Genomic DNA, 23,153 nt, shown 5'->3' on the forward strand with positions numbered 1-23,153 from the left:
TCCCGTCTCAGCAAAACCCCATGGCCAGGCCAGGCCAGGGCCACAGGGGAAACTGAGGCACAGGCAGTCCCCGAGAATGGGGCAGGTGCTCCCTCCAGACCATGATCCCATCAGTGACTGGGATTTCCAGGAGAAGTGCCGGGATTTAGCTGCTCCAAGCGCATCCCTAGCCTTGGATGTGGGTTTTCCAGCCAGGCAGGGTTTGGTGCTGAGCTCTGCTAGTCTGGGATTTATCCAAAACCACCCTCAGAGGTAAAGGCTCGGCTGGGGTCCTGGTGTGATGAGAGGCAGAGGGAGCAGAGCAGAGCTGGGGATGAGCTGCCCCTACAGTACAAGGCTCACTTTACCCCACTCAGTTCCAGACGTGGCCCAAACACGAGGCTGGAGCCACAAGGCAGCTGCTCCCCAGGGCTTTGCACTCACATTTGCCAGGTGTGGGAGCACCTGCACCCCCTCCCCAAAAATCCCTGCCCCCAGATTTCCTTATCCTGCACTGTCCCAGCCACACTGCTCTGGGAACCTCCTCCCTGCCCCGTTCAGTCCATCTCTGCCACCAAACCCAGTTAATGGCTCTGTGATTCTGTGATTGTGCCCACCGGCCCCAGCCCCACTCTGCCTGTTCCAGCAGTGACGCTGCCCTGCCCCAGCCTGTGCTGCGGGGGAAACTGGGGAGCCGCTGGTTTGTGGCACAAAGGGTGGCTGAGATAAGGCACTTCCCCAGTTTCCCCTGCAGCATCCAGCACGGGCTGTGCAAAGCATGGGCAAGGCTCTCAAGGAAGAGATGGGGCACAGCAGAAGCTCAGGGCAGTCAAAAATGACCTCTGACAGTTCCTGTCTCTCGGGGTGGAGATTGAACTGGAGTTGTGCTGCTCTAAGTGGCCGTGTCAGATGCTGGTGCCTGAAGATGACTTCCTGCTCCTCCTCCTGCTCTGTGGGATATAGGGAATGGTTCTTGAGAGCTTCTCGAGGATTAGAGAAACCCCCCACACGTTACCATCAGCAGCTTTGCACAGGCCCAGGTCAGTCCATGACCAGCTGGACTGACCGATGGCTGGGAGGAGACCAGAACCTGGAAAGCCCCAGTTCTGGAGCTGGAGAGTGGAGAAATGGGGCCCAGGGTCTGGGCATGGATCGGGACAGGCTTCTGGTCTGCCCTGGGGCTTGAGAGTCCCCCCAGTGAACCGAACCAAGTAGCGAGGGTCATGTCCTGTCCAGACCATCCACAGAGGAGGAACAGGGCTGGGGGTGCTGGTCATGCCCACGTGAGCACTGCTGGTGTGCGTGTGGGGACACTGCAGGCACAGCTCTCTTTGACTGCTCTTCTGCCACTTGGCACCGGGCCCCAGGAGTCCAAGCTGGTCGCTGGCCATCCAGGCTTGGTGCCATGTATGTGAGGTGTTGGACGAGGGCCATCAGAGGTGAGGGGTCTGGGCCTGGCAGGGTCACCCTCCACATCTGGGCTGGTGTCCCAAACAGGAGCTGACAACGAGAGCAGCTCCTGGGTCTGCCAAGGGACCTTTATGGAACAGCCGCTTTTGGGCTCAGCCTGAAGTGCTGGTTTCTCCTTAAACGCAAGTGCTGTCCTCCCTGCTCTTGTCTCTGCTTCACCTGGAGCGTTTTGCCTGGCTCAGGCTGCACCACCAGCCCGCTGGAAACAACTGCCATTCCAGAATTAGCAGGCACTAATTAGGCTGCTGGAGCTTCCAAAAGATGCTGCAGCTCAGCCTCCTCAACTGGCTCATTTAGACTTGGAATCACAGACAGGTTCGGGTTGGAAGGGACCTTAAAGACCATCTCATTCTAACCCCTGCACTGCCAATGCCATGTCCTCAAGTGCCACATCTCAGACAATCTCTGCCCAGGAGGTCCTGGCAGAGCCTTGCCCACAGGTGAGACCCCCTATCCTCTCCCTCAGAGCTGTCCTCAGATCCCGTCCCTTGGGAAGGAGCTCTGGGACGCACTGTGGGTGGCAGAGACCTCCACAGGCTCAAAAAGGAGTGAGACAAATCCACAGCAGAGCCCTTGGATTCCCAAACAGCCTCTGGCTGAGGAGCCCCTGGGTCTTTGGCATTGAGGAGCAACACTGTGGGTTTTCCTTGTGCCCAGACCCTTCCCCCAGGACCTGCAGGTGGCCAGGCTGGGACAGGCAGCGCCGGGCCGAGCTTCTGGAGCAACATCTCCCGTGTTGGTGCTCAGAAGACTCGGCTGAGCCTCTCTGCCTCAGCGTGAGCCCTCCCAGTGCAACTGGGAGCCCCGAGGGTAACTGGGGAGCCCGGGGGGCACCCGCACGGCCAGAGCCAGGTGCCGTCCTGCCCCCTGAGAGGGAAGGTGTGGAGCCGGGATCCTGCAAATCCCCCTCCCCTTTGCCGGGACCTGCCCCAGCGCGGGCCGGGCCCCGCAGGCGGCGAGCGGCGAGCGCGGCTCGATGCTTCCCTCTGCCGGGGCTGCGGGCCGGAGGCGGGGGCGGAGGGGGGAGGTGGATGCGGATGGGGGATGCGGGATGCAGGTGCGGGATGCAGGTGCGGGATGCAGATGCGAGATGCAGGTGCGGGATGTGGGATGCAGATGTGGGATGCAGATGTGGGATGCAGATGCGGGAACCAGATGTGGGATGCAGATGTGGGATGTGGGATGCAGATGCAGGATGCAGATGTGGGATGCAGATGCAGGATGTGGGATGCAGATGCGGGATACAGATGTGGGATGCAGACGTGGGATGCAGGTGTGGGATGTGGGATGCAGATGCGGGATGCAGATGTGGGATGCGGGATGCGGGAAGCAGACGTAGAGGCAGGAGATGGGATGCAGAATCCAGAGGCAGGAGGTAGGTGCAGGATGCGGGATGCGGGATGCAGATGTGGGATGCGGGATGCAGATGTGGGATGCAGATGCGGGATGTGGGATGCAGGTGTGGGATGCAGATGTGGGATGTGGGATGCAGGTGTGGGATGCAGATGTGGGATGCAGATGCAGGATGCAGATGTGGGATGCAGATGCAGGATGAAGATGAGGGATGCGGGAAGCAGACGTAGAGGCAGGAGCTGGGATGCAGAATCCAGAGGCAGGAGGCAGATGCAGGATGCAGGACGAAGAGGCAGGGGCAGGACGTTGACAATGCAGATGCAGGATGTGGATGTGTGGTGCAGGATGAAGGAGCTGGGATGCAGATCGGATGCAGGAGGGGCCATGTGGATGTGGGATGCCCCAGTCCCTGCTGCCCCATCACCCTGTGGCCTCAGCCTGCGGCGGGGCTCCCCAGGTAACCAGGGAGGGGAACCATCTCCCCTTTGGAGACCACGAATCCATGGAGTCACACAGGCTGCCCCATGGCCAGATGCACCCGGAGGCTCTTGGTGCCACATCAGGACCTTCATGGAAAGGTTGTTTCTTCTGTTCTTCCTTTTGTCATATTCCTCCTTTTCCTGGAGCAGTGAGGCAGCCCAGAAGCCAAGTCCCCATGAGAGTGTTCTCCTGAGCAGCTTCTGCAGGGGAGCTTTGCCCCAAGGCTTTTGCAGAGGAGCCTCATCGAAGCCTCTGTCAGAGACAGGATCTGTGTGCCTCAGGGAGGCCGGGGGGTATAAATATCACCACCTCCCTGCCCCAAGCATCATGGAATCATTAAAGTTGCAAAAGACCTCCAAGATGGACAGAAACTATTTACAAGAGCCTGGAGTGCCAGGATAAAGGGGAATGGCTTCCCAGTGCCAGAGGGCAGGGCTGGATGGGAGATTGGGCAGGAATTGTTCCCTGGCAGGGTGGGCAGGCCCTGGCACAGGGTGCCCAGAGCAGCTGGGGCTGCCCCTGGATCCCTGGCAGTGCCCAAGGCCAGGCTGGACATTGGGGCTGGGAGCAGCCTGGGACAGTGGGAGGTGTCCCTGCCATGGCAGGGGTGGAAGAAGATGATCCTTAAGGTCACTTGCCACCCAAACCACTTCATGATTCTATGATTCCATGATTCTATGATTCCATGATTCTATGATTCCATGATGTGCCTTTACATCTGTGCCTGGGAACCCCAGGCAGACCTATGGCAAACCCATCTCGTGGTGGGTCTCACAGCTGTCTATCCAATCTGTCTGAGATGATCCATCAGGCAGGAATCCCACCTCGAGGTGGGACCTCCCTCCCTTTTCAGGTCCTCTGCAGACCCACAGACCTGGTCCTTAAAGCTGCCAATCTCCGGGAGCTGCATTTGCTCTGCTGGTTAATCTTTAACTCTCCTTTGTGCCCACAAGAATAGCTGTTCTCACTGATAACCCCTGCCTGGTCCCTGTGATCCCTGTGGGCTCTGCTCCCTAATTAACTGATGGAAATTGCTGATATCTCTGGCACAATAGCCGTGGATATCCACCACTCTGCTACAGCATTTTAGACTTTACTGAGGTATTTATTCATTCTTTTTTTAGCAAAGAAAGCAGGCACAGCCTCATTCTCCATTAGACATTTCTGTGGGAGGGAAATCAATAGAAGAAATTATGTTTGGTTCAAATATTTATGCGGTGACGTCACTCAGGGTATGGGCATTTCTCCAAATTAACCACATTAGGTGTCCAATGCACAAAGCCACATCTGACCATAAAAATGGCATGCACAGAGTCATGGAAGCATGGAATGGTTTGGATTGGAAGGGACCTAAAGACCACAGAATCAGAGAATTGTAGAATAGAATCCCTGAGGCTGGAAAAGCCCTCCCAGCCCAGCCAGGCCCAGCTGTGCCCGATGCCCACCTTGTCCCCAGCCCAGAGCACTGAGTGCCACCTCCAGCCCTTCCTGGGACACCTCCAGGGATGGGCACTCCAAACCGCCCTGGGCAGCCCCTGCCAAGGCCTGAGCTCCCTTTCCCTGGGGAAATTCCTGCTGCTGTCCACTCTGAGCCTCCCCTGGCCCAGCCTGAGGCTCTGATCATCATGAGAATTCACAACTCTCAGGCAGAATTTTATCGTCCAGGTCTGTGCAGTTTTTCCGGTTGGCACCAGGTGATGTTTGCCCTTCAATTCTGAGCATAATTTCTGCTGTCTTTCTGAGCTGTGTGACCCCACCCCCCCGTGAGGCTCTGCCCACCCACTCGTGCCACTGTGGCAGACTCCCAGCTCCAGCCCAGCTCATAGCACGACTGTGGGGTCACATTTGGCTTCTTGCAGCTTTCTGGTGGTCCAGGACCCACCCGGTTTTCGCTCACTACACAATGGGATTCATGGTGATGGGACCAGCAGCAGACGTCGGCCACGAGAACGTCAGCAGTGGGAGAAGCATTTTTCACAAATTTGTGACTCTTGGGCAGGCTGACCACTGCAATATTGGAGATTAGCACAGCACAGGTGTGCGAGGTGCAGATGCTCAAGGCCCTGGTCCTCAGGGGTGAAGAAAGTGTGGATGGAATACATCTTGTCAAGGTTAAAGCAGGGGGATTGGAAATAAACACCCCCCCCCCCCCCCCCCCCAAGCCCGTCCAACATCTCCAGCCCATCACTGTCTGCCGTGCTGGGAGAGCCAGACTCAGTGCCTAGACATGGTCTCACCAGGGTGGAACTGCTGGGAAACCACTGTCCTGCACAGCCTGAGAGCCCCAGCTCCCCCAAAGATCCACTACCAGCCACCTTCACTGAGAGGTCTCCTAGTGACCTCGGGGTCACTGGTACCCACCAGGACCCCAGGCCCTTTTCCAGCTCTCCTTTCTGGTCAGATAGGCCTCATCTGGAATAAAAGCACCAATTAAAATGAAATTTAACCCAAAATCTGTGGGACAAGTCTGCTCGGGCCTAAGGCAACAGCACAGTCTGTCCTCAGGCACTGGTTTAATCCTGCTAATTATGGTTGTGACTCAGCTGAGTGTTTGAATTCTCTGGGATTGACTTTCTAAGCACCCTCACGTCTTGCAGTTCACGAAGTGTTTCAATTGCAGGAAGATGATCTGTGCCCAGCCATCTCAGTCTGCAATCCCACCCCCTCAGCCCCCTCACACAGCCTTGAAGCCACTTCCAGCCTCCCCCAGGGAGCTTCGATCAGCAAAAACCTCAGGGAAACACCCTCCCCATGTCAGGTGGGAGTCCCTCTGATACAGAGACTGAAGAGATTTTTTGGCTTTTGTTTTCTGGAATTTGATTTTCTTCTAGGGGGAGGTGTCCCTGCCCATGGCAGGGGGGAGCTGAATGTGTTTAAGGCCCCTCCCAACCCATACCCATCCATCTTTCCGTGATTTTGTGTCCCCAGCCTGGCTGAGAGCTGTGACACAGGTCCTGCACACTGAACCCATAGCCCACAGCACGGCCACTGCTGGCCATGGGCTTTGCACTGAGTCTGCAAGGTCTCAGGGAACTGAGCCATGCCAGCTTTGCTCTCTGTGATCTCGTCCTGTGAGTTTGTTTTTAGCAGAGAAGGCAGCTGATTCAGACTGTGGCAATGGCTCTTTTGCTCCTCATTGCTTTGACTGTATGCAGAGAACAGCAAAATCCTGTGCTGAGGGAGAGAAGTTCAAGACTTCAACACACCGAGGCAGTGCAGAGAAATACTCACCTGGCAGGATGGCAGGGCCTCCAGGAGGGGGGACTCAGGGTGTGGTACAGAGGGGCACAAGGCAGTGAGAGCTGGGCACGGGCTGGTACCGGGGACCTCATGGCTAAAAACAACTCTGGGATGCTCAGCTGAGGAAATACAAGCTCAGAGAGGGACAAAAATGGTTTGGAGGTGACAAAGAGAGCAAAGAATGAGCATCTGGTGTGGGAAAATGCAGCATATTTAGGTAGTGGGGGTGTACAGGGATACAGGCAGGACAACAGGGAGACATTCCCTGTGCTCTGCACCATCCCAGGCACAAGTTCCCCCTGCAGGGACAAGGTCTGCACATTCACGTGGGACAGCCAGGAAAGCTTTTTGGAGAGATGGGGAGATCTGCACACCCATGAACACGGTGTCTGTGCAGGAAAAGGTCACAGGAAATGTAGTACAGGGCTGAACCACGGGTAAATGGAGAAGCCCCATCCCTGAAGTTTTCCAGGCCAGGCTGGACGAGGCTTGGAGCAGCCTGGGACAGTGGAAGGTGTCCCTGCCCCTGCAGGGGGTCAGATTTGGATGAGCTTTAATGTCCCTCCCAACCAAACACTCCTTTGATTCTATCATTTCTGCTTTTCAACAAATTTTGTCTGGGAAAAGGAGGGGAAAACATCAAGTCAACCCAGTCTCTGATGGCACTGAATCGCTCCAGGACCAGCTGTAAAAATCTGCAGAAGTCCATGGTGCAGAAGCCTGGGCAGGAAGGAATAAACGTGTTGCTGTGCCTCAAATTCCTGATGTCCACTGGAGCGAGAAGGTTAAACCAGGACTGGACCAGGATGTGACGGGGAAGGGGCAGTCCAGGGATGGGGCAGTGCCTTTCTGGGGCAGCACCACTCCGGGGCCAACTTCCCTGTTCTGGTCCGTGGTGACGAAACAACACAAAGACAGCTCCAGCGCAGGAGTGGGGTCAAGGAGCTGGCACGAACTGCTGACTGAGGGTTGAGCCAGTAGGGAGGGATCAAGACCACTAAAAGACCCCCAAAGCCCCTCTACCCATGTCCAGAAAGGTCCAGAAGAACAGACTGCACATGCTCACGTATACACAAGGAGCAAGAAACCCAATACCAGGGTGGGGAAAACTTACCTATGAAAAGTGCCCCCCCAAGCCCAGGCAGTGTCCCAGGACCCCCCTGTTAGGATCGATGATGGAGCCAGGACTCGTGATCTCCTTTCCCATCCAATCTCTCTTCCACACTCTCCTTCCTCCCTCTTTCCTTTTACTCTTTCATTTCTCTCACTACTACAAAGTAGGGGCAAAACATGCATCAATTTCCACACCAGGAGTGGAACTGGCCAATAAAACTTGGTGAGCTTTGTTTTTTGGACCCTTCTAGTTTCTGGCTTTCTTTTGTGATCATGGACACCTATGACTCTTGGGTGCTCCCTTCTACATAGGAGTGGGACGTGACACGTGGTACGACTGAGTCACTGAACAATAAAACAACAGATTTCAAAGAAAAAGCAGTTGAGATGAACACACAGAGATACACGGGGGAGAACACATCAGATGGAAGATGACAGGCTGGTGGCTGACAATTATCTCTCAGGAACAAGCTGTCACTGCTCTGACAATGTTACAACACAGTTCAGTGATCAGCAGTTCCAAAAACAAACCAAATATTAGAAATTCCCTGGCAAGGAGCAGGAAACATTGGCAGGACAGCACAGGGCATCTGAAACTGCCACAGTCCTGCGCCTCGAGGGGCAAAACTCTTCGTGTGGAGGGAGCAGAGATGGCAAAGGGTCAGAATGGGTGGGGGAAGATCTGCTCAGTGACACCTCCAACGTGAGGGGTTGGAAGCACAAGGTTGTTTCTACCTGACAGGAGGGGGCAGCCGGGGGGGTCGGGCTCTGCTGCCAGGGAACAGGGACAGGAGGAGAGGGAACGGCCTCAGGCTGGGCCAGGGCAGGCTCAGGGTGGACAGCAGCAGGAATTTCCCCATGGAAAGGGAGCTCAGGCCTTGGCAGGGGCTGCCCAGGGAGGTTTGGAGTGCCCATCCCTGGAGGTGTCCCAGGAAGGGCTGGAGGTGGCACTCAGTGCTCTGGGCTGGGGACAAGGTGGGGAGGTCTCTTCCAGCCTCAGTGATTCTGTGATCACCAAAGCAGGGTCTCCCAGAGCCTGAAGTGTTCACCAATGAAATTGAGAAAGATTTGCTCCTTAGGCAAGTGATTCATCACCAGAACATCAGTGATGTGAGTGAAGAAAAGAGCAAATCAGCCCCAAAATGTGCTCCAGGAGGAAGACTCTGCCCCCATGCTGAGGGCAAGGGCTTTCCACAGGCTGTGGTGAAGCTTTTAGCACCGATGGATGTGCTCAGGCATTACAAGGAGGTGCACTGCTTCCCCTCAGTCCCTGCGTTTCTGCTTTGTGGTGGGAGCTGTTATTGCTCCTTCTGAGGCAGCAGCCTGTGTGTCATTCGCTGCCTTTTGCACTTATCCCATTATTTATTCCATACCCAGAGCCCTGGGTCAGTCTCTCCTGAGTTCTTCTGCCTCATGCAATGGTCCAAGCCCAAACTGCCTGATGCAGGGTCAGTAGAGGAAATAGGGCTTGTTATGACAGGTCAGGGCTCATAAGGCACCTGCTTTGGAAAGAAACGCTGGATTGATTCCCAGGCGAGAGGTGCTGCTTGTGCAAGAGGCTGGATGAGCTGGTTGCCACCAAAATATTGGCCCCTGTGATAACAAACACTGGCACGAGTCAAAGCTCATTAAACAGAGGGGGAATTCCTCCCCAGTGCCAGGAGCTCTCCTATTAAAGCTGCCCCAGGAAGCTGCTGAGCTGAGTGTTTGTAAGGTGGTGTGGAGAGTTTAGGGGCTTTTATGGCTGGTAAGGCTGGCAGTTGATTTGGGGGCATAAATGTAGTTATAATGCACTTATTAGCTGCTTCCTACTTCTCAGATTTCTGTGTCTGTCTCCTCAGGCCTGCAGCTGCTTTTTCTGGGGTGTTTTGTGCCATTTTAGTGCTGTAAATGCTTTGTCTTGCTGCTGTGTTTTGCAAAACTCTTCTTAAAAGGTGTCTGGTTTAGACCCTTGTGCTGTGTAAACAAGGATTGGGAAGGATTTTCTTGATTAAGTCTTGTTGTTGGTTGGTTGGTTTGGGGTTGAATTTTGGGTGTTTTTTTAGAAAATTAGTATAAAATTTGTGCCAGCCTCTGGGCAGGCAGAGGAGGCCAAGGCACAATGGTGTGAAATGTCTTTTATTGCTCAAATCGGACCAGGCTGGACACTGGGGCTTGGAGCAGCCTGGGGCAGTGCAAGGTGTCCCTGCCCATGGGACTGGGTGGGCTTTGAGATTCCTTCCAACCCAAACCCCTCTGTGATTGTTTGATGATTCAGGTCTCTGCAGGAGACCTCAGGTGAGGGTTTCCAAGTCTCAGATGCAGATAAAGGAAATGTTCTCCTGTGTTAGCATTCTCCTGACGACAGCATGGGCCTCTGCAGCTCGTGGTCCACACAAGGTGCTGGTGTTTTGCTGCATTCCCTGCCCCTCTGGACACTCACGAGAGAGATCCCTGGACTCCTCATGTCTTGGTGCAGAAGGTTTGGGGGCCGGAAACTTCTCTCTGAAGCAGTAGGGTGGCAAAAGGGCCCCAAATGGAGTGGGTCTCACACAGCATCCCCTCTTCCCTCAGGGGAGGTGAATTGTTGGCCGGTCTGAGCTCTCCCAGGGCTGTTTGTCCCTGATGCAGTGTTGTCCTGATGATAACATGTTGCTGACCTTGCAGCCTGGCTCAGGGGGGCTGCGCTTGTGTCCTTGGTGCCATGAGCCGCCGGCAGGTCCTCAGCAGTGCCCAGCCTCCACAGCACCTCCCTCGCTGCCACCTGTGCCAAACCCTCTCGTGTGCTGTCCCCTCTGTCCTGCTCTGTCACCCGTCCTGTGCTGTCCCCTCTCCGCAGAGCTCCCTTCCCCCAGGCTGGCTGTGGCCATGGCCGTGGCACTGGCGCTGCTGGTGCTGCTGGCTGCCGATGCTGCGGTGCCGGTGAAGAACCCACTGCTGAACATCTGCATGGATGCCAAACACCACAAGCACAAGCCTGGCCCCGAGGGGAAGCTGCATGACCAGGTAGGAGCTGCTGATGGGCTGGGTGGGACTGTCTGGGCCCCCTGTACCTGCCTCCCCACCGGGGACTGGTTTGGGCTTGGCCCCCACCTGCCTGAGGGAGAAAGCCTGTGCTGGGTGTGAGACCTGTTTGTTTGCTGCCTTCTTTCAGCAAATGGCCAGAGCGGGGGCAGTGGTGTGGGGATTTGTCAGCTCTGTGCCACCCCTCTTTAAGCCCCTCCTGAAGCTCAGGTACCCCAGAGCACAGCAAGGGAAAGGATGGTGAAGAGAAACTCCTCTGCTCCCTCTCCGTGTTGGAGATTCTTGTTGCTCTGCCCCAGGCTCCTGGTGGAGGAAAAGGGGGTTTGTTTCTGTTCCTGAGGATCTGATCTGCTGTCCCTCCAGTTCTGCCATGCTGCAGTGCTGAACTCCTGAGCCCAAAGTGACCAGGAGTTCGCTGAAGAAGATAAAATCCTCTGGTTGCTGAAGGCTCCTTGCTGTGGGCTCTGCAGGGAGCCGGCACCTGCGGCATCCCCTGCCCTCCTGGAGCTCCTGCCTGCCCACCCGGACCAGCCTGTCCCTTGCTCTGTTGCAGTGCTCTCCCTGGAAGGACAATGCCTGCTGCACAGCCAACACCAGTTCAGAAGCCCACAAGGACCAATCCAACCTGTACAACTTCAACTGGAACCACTGTGGGGTGATGCCACCCAAATGCAAGCGCCACTTCATCCAGGACACGTGCTTGTATGAGTGCTCACCCAACCTGGGGCCCTGGATTGACCAGGTAGGATCTGATCAAGGAATCATGGAACTGTTTGGGTTGGAAGGGACCTTAAAGCCCATCCAGTGCCACCCCTGCCATGGGCAGGGACACCTCCCACTGTCCCAGGCTGCTCCAAGCCCCAGTGTCCAGCCTGGCCTTGGACACTGCCAGGGATCCAGGGGCAGCCCCAGCTGCTCTGGGCACCCTGTGCCAGGGCCTGCCCACCCTCCCAGGGAAGGATTTCTCTTCAATAGCTGGGGTGTCTCAACTTTTCCCACAGGGTAGAAAGATTCCAAGGACTTTTCTGGCCTCTGACTGATAGAAGAATTCCTTGTGTCAAGACACATCTCTGCTGAGGCTGAAACTCCTCTGGGACCAGCTGTGGAGCCCCATGGGAGGGGCTGGGGGGATCTGGGATGTGGGAGATCTTGCCCTTGACTTTCAAGGGCCCTCCCCAGTGTGCCTGGTCCTGTGTCCTGCAGGTTGACAGCAGCTGGCGTCGGGAGAGGATTCTCCACGTGCCGCTCTGCAAGGAGGACTGCGAGGAGTGGTGGAAGGACTGCAAGGATGCCCTCACGTGCAAAGAGAACTGGCACAAGGGCTGGAACTGGGCAACAGGTTGGTGGGCTCTGGGGAACCCCTCCTCACCCCCAGGCAGGTCACTGGCAGCGTCGCTGCTGCCAGGAGCCCAAAGCTCTCTCACTTCTCTGGGGTGGTCAAGCAGGTGGCCTAGCCCTCAGTGCCCAGCTGCAGCGTAGCGATGGGCCGTGGGCAGGTGACCTGCTCCTCCCAGGGGGAAGGACGGGAGGGAAGGGCTGTCCCAGTGCTCTCACGGAGGTTTTCTGCTGCGGTGCTCTGTCCCCAGGAACCAACCGCTGTCCCTGGGGCTCCATGTGCAGGCCCTTCAGCGAGGTCTTCCCCCGACCCAAAGACCTGTGCGAGAAGATCTGGTCCAACTCCTACAAATACAGCCCCGAGCACCGGGGCAGCGGGCGCTGCATCCAGATGTGGTTTGACCCTGCCCAGGGGAACCCCAACGTGGCTGTGGCGAGATACTACGCTTGGGAAAAGACCTGCTCCCCTGCTCAGGGGGAGAAAGCGGCTCCTGAGAGGGACCAAGCTGCGCGTGCTCTGCCCTGGTCTGCCCTGGCCCTGCTGCCCCTGGCCCTTGTGCTGCTCCCCGAGGTCGCTGGGGGCTGTGGGATCCCGCGGATGGGGGTCCCTGTGGCGGCTCTGTGAAGGGGCATGGCCTGGCCTGCTCCAGCTGCTCCACAAGAGGAAGTGGCACAGATGACCCTGTCGGTTTGTCCAGTGCTCAGCACAAGTTGTGTTGTTGGACCTTGATACCCACCTCTTGTGGCTGCTGACCAGGACACAGATTTTCTTGCCACTGAGGGAAGGGCAATACAATCTCTGCTCTGATGTGGGAGTTCCTCCACGTCTGTTCCCAGCCCATGGCCGTGTGCTGGGTTGGCTGAGCTCTGGTGTCTGGTCCTTTGGGCTGCTGTGACTCCCTGAAGGGTGGGTTTGATAATAAAGTCTTTCTCTGGATCAGCCTTGCTGTACTGATGTGAAATATTCCTGAGGAGGGGGAAGTGTCCTGGGGGTGGAGGGAGGTGGCTGGGCTGGGGTGGTGGTGGGTGTGGGATCTGGAAATGTAGGAATTGGCCTGGGGGTAGGAAAGATCATAAAATTATAAATGGTTTGGATTGGAAGAGATGTCAAAGCTCAGCTCTCTCCACTCTCCTGCCATGGCAGGGACACCTCCCACTGTCCCAGGCTGCTCCCAGCCCCAATGTCCAGCCTGGCCTTGGGCACTGCCAGGGATCCAGGGGCAGCCCCAGCTGCTCTGGGCACCCTGTGCCAGGGCCTGCCCACCCTCCCAGGGAACAATTCCTGCCCAATCTCCCATCCAGCCCTGCCCTCTGGCACTGGGAAGCCATTCCCTGTGTCCTGGCCCTCCAGCCCTTGTCCCCAGTCCCTCTGCAGCTCTCCTGGAGCCCCTTTAGGCCCTGCAAGGGGCTCTGAGCTCTCCCTGGAGCCTTCTCTTCTCCAGGTGAGCACTCCCAGCTCTGCCAGCCTGGCTCCAGAGCAGAGGGGCTCCACCCATGGAGCAACTCCAGGGCCTCCTCTGGGCTCTCTCCAGTAGCTCCAGGTACTCCTTTTGCTGGACCCCAGGGCTGGGGCAGCTCTGCAGGTGGGGTCCCACCTCGGTGGGGCAGAGGAGCAGGACTGTCCTGATGTGCTCCTGGCCAGAGGCTGCCAGCAGGACCCTCCCTGTCCTTGGCTGCAGCCCAGGGGAGCTGGCTCAGCCCTGCCCACACCTGCTGTGGGCTCGAGAGCTGGGTTGCTTCAAAGCAGGGTAAAGGCTCCCAGACCTGCAGGATCTGTGCAAAGACTTGCTGCTGTGCTTGCTTGGGGTTTTCCTTCCTCTGAAGCAGAAACTTCAGCAGAACTTCAGCAACTCCTTGAAAGGAAAGGCAGAGGGTGGGAAGAGCCGGATGCCCTGCCTGGAGTGGGGATAGAGAGGGGGTCCTGCTGCTTTTGGGGTTGGATAAAGCTGGAACCAGCCTGACTCCTCAATCCCGAAGTTCAGCATCCTGAGTGAGGTGAAGGTGTGGCAGAGCTGGTGAAGTACCTGAGAAAGGAACCCCCAGGTGCTGCCACTGACACCTTCCCTAAAGCTGCTGAGCTGGCACAGCCCAGAGGCACCTGACTGCCAGTCTGGGGGCTTTATCCCATCAAAGCTTTTTAATCTGGGCATCTTCTAACACCCCCTTTGCCCGAGTTCCCCCTAGGGATGCCCCTCAAGGTCACTTCTCAAGGCTGAGCCAAAGCAATCTGCCCATGGCCCTTGGTCTGGGTGAGTGACACCAATCTCTGCTCAATAATGGGCTCTGCTGGCTTTAACTGAACTGCTTTGGGCTTGTTTCCAACAGTGCGTTACACTGGTGCTTGTCGCTACCTGTGCTGTGCAGTCAATAATGCTGGTTAAGGCCTCTTAGTCTAATCATTATAATAATAATTCATTTGTTTATCTAAATATGTTTGGTTTCCCATCCTTAATCCTAGAGGACTAAGTCACGTAAAGGTTCAATCACAGCTGTAGAATCCTTCAGGCACAAATCATTGACCAAGTCTGGGGCTGGGGTTGGATCCAGCCACACCCAGACGCCTCTCTGGGACAGAGTTCAGGAAGCCATGGAATCTGGGTGGGGGTTAGGGTTTTGGGGGTCTGTGGGGAGTGTTTGGGGGTCCTTTCTGCTCCTCATGACTCAGTGGGAGGGTCTCCACGATAAAGTTTCTCTCCCACTCTGCCCATGGGGCAATGCCAGGGCTGCCCAGGCCAGGCCAAGTCCAAGCTGCAGACCTTCGTAGTACTTCAAATATTTGCAGGAGTTTTTAGATCAGAGCAGCTGTTTCCAGAAGCTTTTCTGGCAAATTTTTATTTTAAAATGTTCCCAATGATGTAGTCTCTGTCACAGCTGATCACTAATTCCTTGCCTTTACATGGAACAGAGAAGCACTTTCCCTCTCTAACTTAAATATGAAGAATTTAATCTAATTGCTCTAAATGTAGTATGTTGTCTCCAAAATCTGAAGGTGGAGCCCACAACTGACCAGGGCTTAGAAACGTTTTCTAGCCCATGTGTGGGGGGTGAGGTTTGCCCTGCCTGCCCCAGGTAGGGACAGAGCAGAGGGAGCACTGGGAGCTGATTCCTGTGACAGGGACCTCCATAAAGGGCACAAATCAAACAACTCAGAAGGCAAAGCTGCTCAGGGAGAAGGAAAATCTGGTTTGGGCAATTCCTGCTGTCTGTGGGCTTGGTGTCTGGTGGGTTCTGCTCAGCTCTGCCACTGTGTCCAACAGATGTCCGGGTTCTTTTCTCTTAGAAATACGTTGGGATCCTGCGGAGGAGCAGTGTGATCTCCTCCTGTCCCAAACCCACATGGGAACCCTGTGCCTGGAAGGAGACCTGACCTCATGGCTTCCAGCCATTCATAGTTTTATCCTTTAAAGTCACTCTGGGACGAGCTCCAAGAGGTGCTGCAGCCAGCTCCTCTTCGAGGCACTCCCAGCTGCAGACACGCCCTGGCCATTTCTAAGGGTCGAGTGTTCTCAGCGGTTTCTCCCAGCTCAGACTGGCTTTCACCCCAGAAATGGTGGCTCTGTGCAAGTAAATGTGCCCAGGCCGAGGAAGGTGGTGCCCAAAGCAAGGGGTCAGAGAGGAGCTGGTGGCTGCTCTGGGGGAGGCGACCAGGGGGGGGTCAGTGAGGGCTTGGGGATGCTGTTGGAGCTGGGGGGACACTGGCAGTGTGGAGGGGAGGGCGGGTCCTGGGCAGGGTCATCGGACCAGAGCTGTGGCAGAGGCCAGGCTGTGGTGGGGTGGGGCAAGAGGGGACGGAGAGCTGGAGATGCACTGCAGGCGGAGAGGCAGAGCTTGGGAGGAAGATGAAGAGAAACTGGTCTCAGCCCTATCCCAAACTACTTTCTACACCCTGGGATATCTGACTTTCATCCATCTCGTGGATTTGCCCAAACAGCCCTATGGGCTGCGTAGGAATATTACATTCCCCGTGGTGTCCGTGGTGAGTATTTCAAGGAGAGACAAAGTGCACTGAGCAGGACCTTCACTGCTAAAGATCTTCATTCTGTGGGGTGTTTTATTTGTTTTTGTTTGTCTGGTTTTCATAGCTGAAAGCTCTGGACCTCAGCAGGGTGGGCTTGGGAATACTGAGGTAGAGGTATGTCCTTGTCCCATCCCTGGCAGTGTCCAAGGCTGGGCTGGACAGGGCTTGGAGCAGCCTGGGACAGTGGAAGGTGTCCCTGCCCATGGCCGGGGTGGCACTGGATGGGCTGTAAGGTCCTTCCAACCCAAACCATTCCAGGATTCTCGCATTGCACAAGGACGATGCCCAGGAGGCCACGTTTCAGGAAGCCATGAGGTTCATTAGAGATGGAATCAAAATAGCAGTTTCCAAACCTCACCGATGCAATGGCTAGGCAAGAAGGGCACTAGAAGGCACCAGGCATAAATTCCCACCTTTGCAGTGATCCCTGGCATGAGAAAAACCAGATGATTTACAGAAGGAAATGGCACAAGCATGGAGAGCAAAAGAGAAGGCTGGGAAGGCGAGAAGTGATTTGCATTCAGCGAGGGGCAGATTGATGTACGAGCTGCTTTGTTATTCCAATGCTGGGGAAGCACATGGAGTGATAGATGGTGTGACCAGGCATGGCAGTTCCTTGGGTTTTTGTTATAAATTATTTTTCCTGAAGTAGTCTAACATCAGCAGCAAAGTCAGAAATCAGGGGGAATAGGGGAAAAAAATTAGAAGTTAATAAAACAGATGGTTTAAAAGTACCAGGGCACTGTAAGGGCAGGGTTACAATTCCCCTGGGAGCACTTACAGAGGGGCAGGAGCAGCCCAAGGGCTGCTGGCAGAGATCTTGGAGGATGAACAGAAGATAAATGGAATGAGAACCAGCGTGGAGTGAGGCAAGCCCAGAGCCTGCCTTAGGAGATGTGGAAATGGGCAAAGAACCGCTTCGATTAACATTCAATTCCTGAAAAACCGTGAAACAGAGAAGCCCAATCCTTTCGGAGCACACATGGCAGCAGCGACTGTGGATTTCTTAGGAACAAGTTGTGACAAAGTGCAGTAATTTCTCCTCCAGCTGGGGCAGCACGTCCGGCTGCCAGGGCACAGCCAGGGAATTAACTCGGCCCCGACTGCAGTCACACCTGGCACACGTCTCTCACAACGTCCTGGGAAACAAGAGGGCAGAGAACGATCAAATGAAACAACCACAAAAGGGAGGACAAAACTCGCTTGAAAAATGAGGTTATCAATTATTCATTGCTGAAGATGAAGGAAGTGGTCTGATTTCTGCAGTTATTCCTAGCTTTCATCAATGAGCTCCTCAGGAAACAGCCATCTTTTGGGGTGTTGTCACGTTGTCATGTCACGCTGTTGTCATGTCATACTGGGGACATAGAGCTGACCTTCCCTGGCTGATCTGGCCTTTAATCCGTGTAATCCATGAGAATGCACCAGACTGGGTGTTTATTAGTTCAGTACTGCCTGACTGCCTACCATTTTTGGTGTAACTCCAGCCTCCCTCTGGTGCCTCGACAGCACCAAACCCAAGTGGAGGCACTGTCTGTGAGGGAACACAAAGACCCATTAGCAACAAAATAAATAAAATTCCACAGGATATGAAGCACGAGGGCTCCTTTCAGGCGCAAGGGTTTTATGGAGGTGCCATCCAGGAATGTTAGACCAGATTTACTGAACACCCTTCTGGGTTGGTTTGGGTGAGCTGTTGTCCTTCCAGGGGGCAGATGGACTACACAATCTCTCAAGGCTCCTTGTATTCCTCTTTTTCATATTTCCATCTGAAATCTCATGTTAGATATTTATTTTCCACCACTGCCCTGCACATCTCATTTGCTGGTTGTACATTTTGAGGTTCCTTATGTACATCCAGGACAGCTTCTCCTCCTGGTGCTGGGTTGATCTTCACTACCAGTGAGAGGAGGTCTTGACTGACAGAATCCCAGCAGGGTTTGGGTTGGAAGAGACCTTAAAGATCATTTTGTTCCACCCCTCACCATGGGCAGGACTCCTTGCACCAGAAGGTTCCACCAACTTCTGGGTGATATTTCAGTGGTAATAAACAGTTGGGTCTTGGTGAAGAGCCACCAACCCTTCCTGTATTTTCATCAGAAAATCACATGGGATGGTTGGATTTCTCAGCTTTAAAAAAATAAACACATACCTAAAGCTGGGGGGGAAATTGTTTGTTTTTCTTGAACATCCTGGATTTAAGCCAGACTTTGCACTCTGTGAGTCTCATCCATACTTAGTCTGGGGACCTGACTTTGAGCAAAGATGTCATTGCAGTGATACTGAGAGTTATTAGAGAGTCAGTCCCATGAGGAGCGGCTGAGGGAGCTGGGAAAGGGGCTCAGGCTGGAGCAAAGGAGGCTCAGGGGGGACCTTGTGGCTCTGCACAAGTCCCTGACAGGAGGGGGCAGCCGGGGGGGTCGGGCTCTGCTGCCAGGGAACAGGGACAGGAGGAGAGGGAACGGCCTCAGGCTGGGCCAGGGCAGGCTCAGGGTGGGCAGCAGCAGGAATTTCCCCATGGAAAGGGAGCTCAGGCCTTGGCAGGGGCTGCCCAGGGAGGTTTGGAGTGCCCATCCCTGGAGGTGTCCCAGAAAGGGCTGGAGGTGGCACTCAGTGCTCTGGGCTGGGGACAAGGTGGGCATTGGGCACAGCTGGGCCTGGCTGGGCTGGGAGGGCTTTTCCAGCCTCAGGGATCCTGGGATTCTGGGATTTCTGGCTGCACATGGGTTTTCCCTTCAGAACTCTCCATGCAGACAAGGTTTCCCCTCCTGACTCCCCTGTGGGGCCACAAGGATCCCTAAAAGCATAAGTGATCAAGCAGAGAGCAAAGTGTGACCAGAAGCTGTTTTTTACATCAGCACGTTTTATAGGAAGAAGGCTCTTCTGCAAGATTTATCTCCCAGCTCCAGCCTTTGGGCTGATGAAAGAAATTATCTCTCTTGAAAAATACAAAAGGTAGGGTCAGACATCTGATAAAATCCCAATTTTCAGGAAAATGCATCCTTAATTGTGGTTGTTTGCTGAAGGGAAAAGTGGCCCAGCATTAAAATGATTTGCTTTTCCAAAATTTATCCAGAACAATTTTCTAACCCTGAATCCATCACTCCCCGCAGCAAAACCACGTCCCCCTGATGAGTGAGGATGAAATAATTACTGCTGTGGCAGCTCTACTTGCCAGGATGAGTCACCGTGATCCGAAGGCTCTCGGTGTCCAGGCCACTGCAGAGGTCAGTGATAAATGTCACCCCACAAGGTTTAATTCCCAGAATTTGTGGTAATTATGATATAAGTTGGATAATAAAAACCCCCATAATGCTGACCATTGGGCACAGATCATCCTTCACCTGGATGTTGTTGCAGCTGAAAGGAGAAGCAAAAAGCAGCAGTTCAGCAGTGGAAGTGGCCAAAAGCAGGATTTCTATACCCAAGAAGTGCTTCAGAGAACTCACCCCGCTCTTAGCCCAGACCTGACCATCCGATCACTCTGCTCTTTTCTCCTTGGATCTCCTCACCCCAGCTCTGCTCGTTTCCTGACAGACACACCCTGCAGCAGGGAAGCTTCTCCCTGCTTCTGCTGGCAATCCCCAGCCCGGCTGTCAGAGCCAGTTACACCCAACACTCAGGTCTTCGAATCTGGCTCAAATGTGACTGTCCCCTCTGCAAAACAACTGGCACTCATCACTCCAGGAAGAGAAACATGCTCTGGGACTTCCCAGTCCAGCTTGTGTCACAGAACAATCTAGAAGGGTTAGAATTTCCAGGAAGAGCAAAGATCTTAGTTTCCAAAGTGGGAATGTGGTTAAAGAGAAACACTTGGGAACAATGTGAATGGGTCCTGTTTCGAGATTTGTTTTTCACCTTGTGCCAGGTGCCATCTGGGGTTTTCCTGAAGGGAGCCGAGGGAGTGGAAGGTGTTCCCCCCTGCCCATGGTAGAGGGATGGAACTGGTTCACAGAATCAGAATAGCCTGAGCTGGAAGGACCATCCAGGATCCCCCACAGGATCACCCAGTCCCACCCCTGGCCCTGGCCAGACCCCCCAACAATCCCAGCCTGGGCATCCGTGGCAGCGCTGTCCAAACGCTCCTGGAGCTCTGGCAGCCTCGGGGCCGTGCCCATTCCCTGGGGAGCCTGGGCAGTGCCCAGCAGCCTCTGGGGGAAGAACCTTTTCCTTCTAGTAGATAATCCTTAAGGTCACTTCCAACCCAAACCATTTTATGGTTCTGTGATTCACCACAGGTAGACCTCTGTAATCTGCAGGTGACAGGGACCCCGAGGAGGCTCAGCAGCTCCTCAGCATCCACACAATCGTCCCCCTCTCGCGTGTCTGACACCCAGGACAGCCTGGGGGAGTGAAAGGAAGGCCTGTGGGGCTGTGCAAGGGGTGAGTGGACACAAGCTCCCTGCCCTACACAGTGCCGGGGATGCCACAGCAGGACCCTGGCGACACAGGGCACGTGTCCTGCAAGGAGGGAGCTCTGCAGGTGTGCATCCAGCACAGGTGGGGCTGGCACAGGTGGGGCTGGCACAGGTGGGGCTGAGCCGCCTCCAGGCAGCGGTCGGGCGGTGCCACGCGGAGTCGGTGCAGGCAGGGAACGGCCCCGAGGAGCGGCAGCGCTCAGGCGCCCTGAGCTGTCACATTCCCTCCATCCGTCTGTGCAGCACTTGCTCTCAGGTGCAAAGACACGTGAGCCAAGGACGAGAGGGCTCAGGGGGATAGAAATCTGAATTTTTCATCCAGTTTCAGTTGTAAGGTTCACTCCTTCCTCTGCACGAGGGATGAGATGTTTGTTCACACTAAACCCGAACGCTCTCCTTGTTCCCAGTGCTGCAAACCCCAAAGCCCAGCGGCCACTTTAATTCCCCTCCGTGTTTGGATCCAGCAGCTCCCTGATTCCCCTGCAGAGCTCAAAGCCAACCCACAGGAGGATTTGCCTGGGGTAATTTTGTTTTCCATCCCGCTTCCAGCACCATGGGAGTCCCAGGGTCAAAAAGCACCTTGCTTTGGAGCCCATGTCAGCACCCGCAGGTGTGTGTTCTGCAGAGGTGATGTTTAACCACAGGAAGAAGTTAGTGGAAACATCAGGAACGTGCTGAATTCTCCAGATTCAGGGTTTTTAGAATTCAACTGACTAATGCTTTGGCAAATGCTTTGGAGAAAAACAATTCAATTCAGCAGATGTCAACGGTCAGAGAGACCACACAGGGTAATGTCCAGTCTAGAAAGGTTCCTGACATATCCCAGAAGTGGTTTCTGCCTGTTTCCCTGCATCACTGTGAGCTATGGGCCACTGCAAAACAGTATCAGAAGTGTCTTTGGATGGAGATCCAGGGCTTATGTGCAGGAAGGGAATGCTCAAAGAAATATTTTAGGAATAGTTAAGTAGTAGCATTTTAATAATTCTCAGTGATTTCTCCCAGATCTGATTGGTCTCCACACCAGAAATGGTGGGTTTGTACAGGTTGTCCAGGTAAACATGTCCAGGAACGTGGTGCCCAAAATGAGGGGTCAGAGAGGAGCCAGCAGCTGCTGAGCAGGAGGGGACTGGGATGGGGGGTCAGCGATGGCCTGGGGAGGCTGTTGGGGCTGGGGGGACACCAGCAGCACGGAGGGGAGGTGTACATGGAAGAGCACATCCTTGGACTTGCTGGGACAGCAGACAGAGAGCTGGGGGGACACCACTCTGACCATGGCTCTCTTCCCGTGCCTCTGTAGCCTTCGAGTCCCCAAACTCTATTGCCTGGCAGACAGGGGGTCACTGCTGCCCCATGGCTGCCACCGACCGAGCTGTCACTGTTGGACTGGTGCTGTCACCAGCTCCAGCTGGGCTGCTGAAACACGGGGCAGGATGGATCCCACAGTCTGCTCCAGCATTTGACCTCCATGTGGCTGCAATCAGCCCTTTGGGTACCTCATCCCTGGATCTCCCCCGCCTCCCTGTCCTCCCAATACCCCTTTCCCACTGCTGACCCTTCTCCTGAGGCTTCCTCTGTCAGCTCTGCAGAGTCCCACAGGACTCAGATATCCTGAATCCTCACCTCTGTCCTGTCCCTCTTTGTCTCAGCCATAAAGGCCAGGCTGCTCCTCTCCAAAGCCGAGCTGGAGTTTCCTAATGGCCCATCAATGAGTGGCTGAAGAGTTTTAGGCTTTGCTGTTGTTCCCATTAGCTACCAGACTTGTATTGCATCTCTCACAGTTACTTTCTCTTTCCCTTAAGCCCCAAAAGTCTTGATCTGACAAGTCAATGAAGCAGATGCTCTCACCTTCCATTTATCCTCTTGCGGAGCAGAAGGATTTTGGAAGCAGGCAACAAACACAAGCAGTAAGTGTAAAATAATTTCCATAAAGGAAGATGTGGGTGAACCCAGAGTCTCCAGGCTGGAAGAGGAATGACTGGAGCGTGGAGAAGGGCTCTGTGGCATCCTGGGTGGCTGGAAGAGGACACCCAGGTCTAATTGCTTGCTCTCCCTTAATGCAAGAACTAAGCTGCATTAAATAAAATAGCAGGTGGCAAGTTTAAAACCAATTACAGGAGGAGTTTTTCCCTCAACAGGATTAAGCTTTGGAACATTTTGTCAGAGCAAACTGCAAACATCAAAAGTCTGCAGAGGCTTCACCAAGTGGTGAGAGAAATCCACAGGAAATACAAATCTATCAAAGAATGTTCCCCACGAAACAGATCTCCTGGCTCAGGAAGCACCAGAGGCTCAGATCGATAGAAGCTGCCAGAGAAGTGACCCCCCCACGGGCTCTCCATGTGCTTTTCCCTACCTGAACACTGCCGAGGTCACAGCACCAGCCAGCGGGAGCACAGGGCTCCCTGGGGGCTCTTCAACTCACCAGCGGTGACACTGATGCCTTTTCCTGGTCTTAAAATCAAGAGTGAGACACGGTTAGAAGGGGAAAAGGGATTTTACCTTGGTATCTCTTTTAAGGATCCTTAGGTGCACTACGTGCAGTTTGAATGCACCTCCATGCGCACCGCAATGCCCACCCCAAAAGATCTGGTGTAACATTATAGGTCTTACTAATTACTAATCTATCAAAAATTCCCCAAGGAGAGGCTCGAATGAGCTCCGCTCCCCAAGAAACCTTCCCCTGGATGGTTCTATCTTAGTTTACAAAATGTGTTCTGGAGAGGACCTTGGGGTCTGGGGCACAC

General features: G+C 54.7%; 1 protein-coding gene across 2 annotated transcripts; it reads left to right on the plus strand.

Moving 5' to 3' along the window:
- The first annotated feature begins 8,656 nt into the window (after positions 1 to 8,656).
- LOC125320436 (folate receptor alpha-like) lies at positions 8,657 to 12,913 on the plus strand. Of its 2 annotated transcripts, XM_048292759.1 has the most exons (5): positions 8,657 to 9,382; positions 10,454 to 10,620; positions 11,192 to 11,380; positions 11,842 to 11,977; positions 12,225 to 12,913. In XM_048292759.1, the coding sequence occupies exons 1-5, from the start codon at positions 9,376 to 9,378 to the stop codon at positions 12,596 to 12,598; spliced, it is 873 nt and encodes a 290-aa protein (XP_048148716.1). In that variant the 5' UTR covers positions 8,657 to 9,375; the 3' UTR covers positions 12,599 to 12,913. The 2 variants fall into 2 exon arrangements, with proteins under 2 accessions (XP_048148716.1, XP_048148710.1); XM_048292753.1 differs by lacking the exon at positions 8,657 to 9,382 and having other exon boundaries at positions 9,398 to 10,620.
- Positions 12,914 to 23,153: the final 10,240 nt, after the last annotated feature.

The sequence above is a fragment of the Corvus hawaiiensis genome, chromosome 2 (genome assembly GCF_020740725.1).
Source record: "Corvus hawaiiensis isolate bCorHaw1 chromosome 2, bCorHaw1.pri.cur, whole genome shotgun sequence".
Classification (NCBI taxonomy): domain Eukaryota; kingdom Metazoa; phylum Chordata; class Aves; order Passeriformes; family Corvidae; genus Corvus; species Corvus hawaiiensis.

Excerpts from the sequence above, each read along its gene's own strand:
- LOC125320436 (XM_048292753.1), top strand. The coding sequence starts at position 10,240 with ATGCAGTGTTGTCCTGATGATAACATGTTGCTGACCTTGCAGCCTGGC. Across the intron at positions 10,621-11,191 it reads AGGGGAAGCTGCATGACCAG|TGCTCTCCCTGGAAGGACAA; the intron begins GTAGGAGCTGCT and ends GCTCTGTTGCAG. Across the intron at positions 11,978-12,224 it reads GGGCTGGAACTGGGCAACAG|GAACCAACCGCTGTCCCTGG; the intron begins GTTGGTGGGCTC and ends CTCTGTCCCCAG.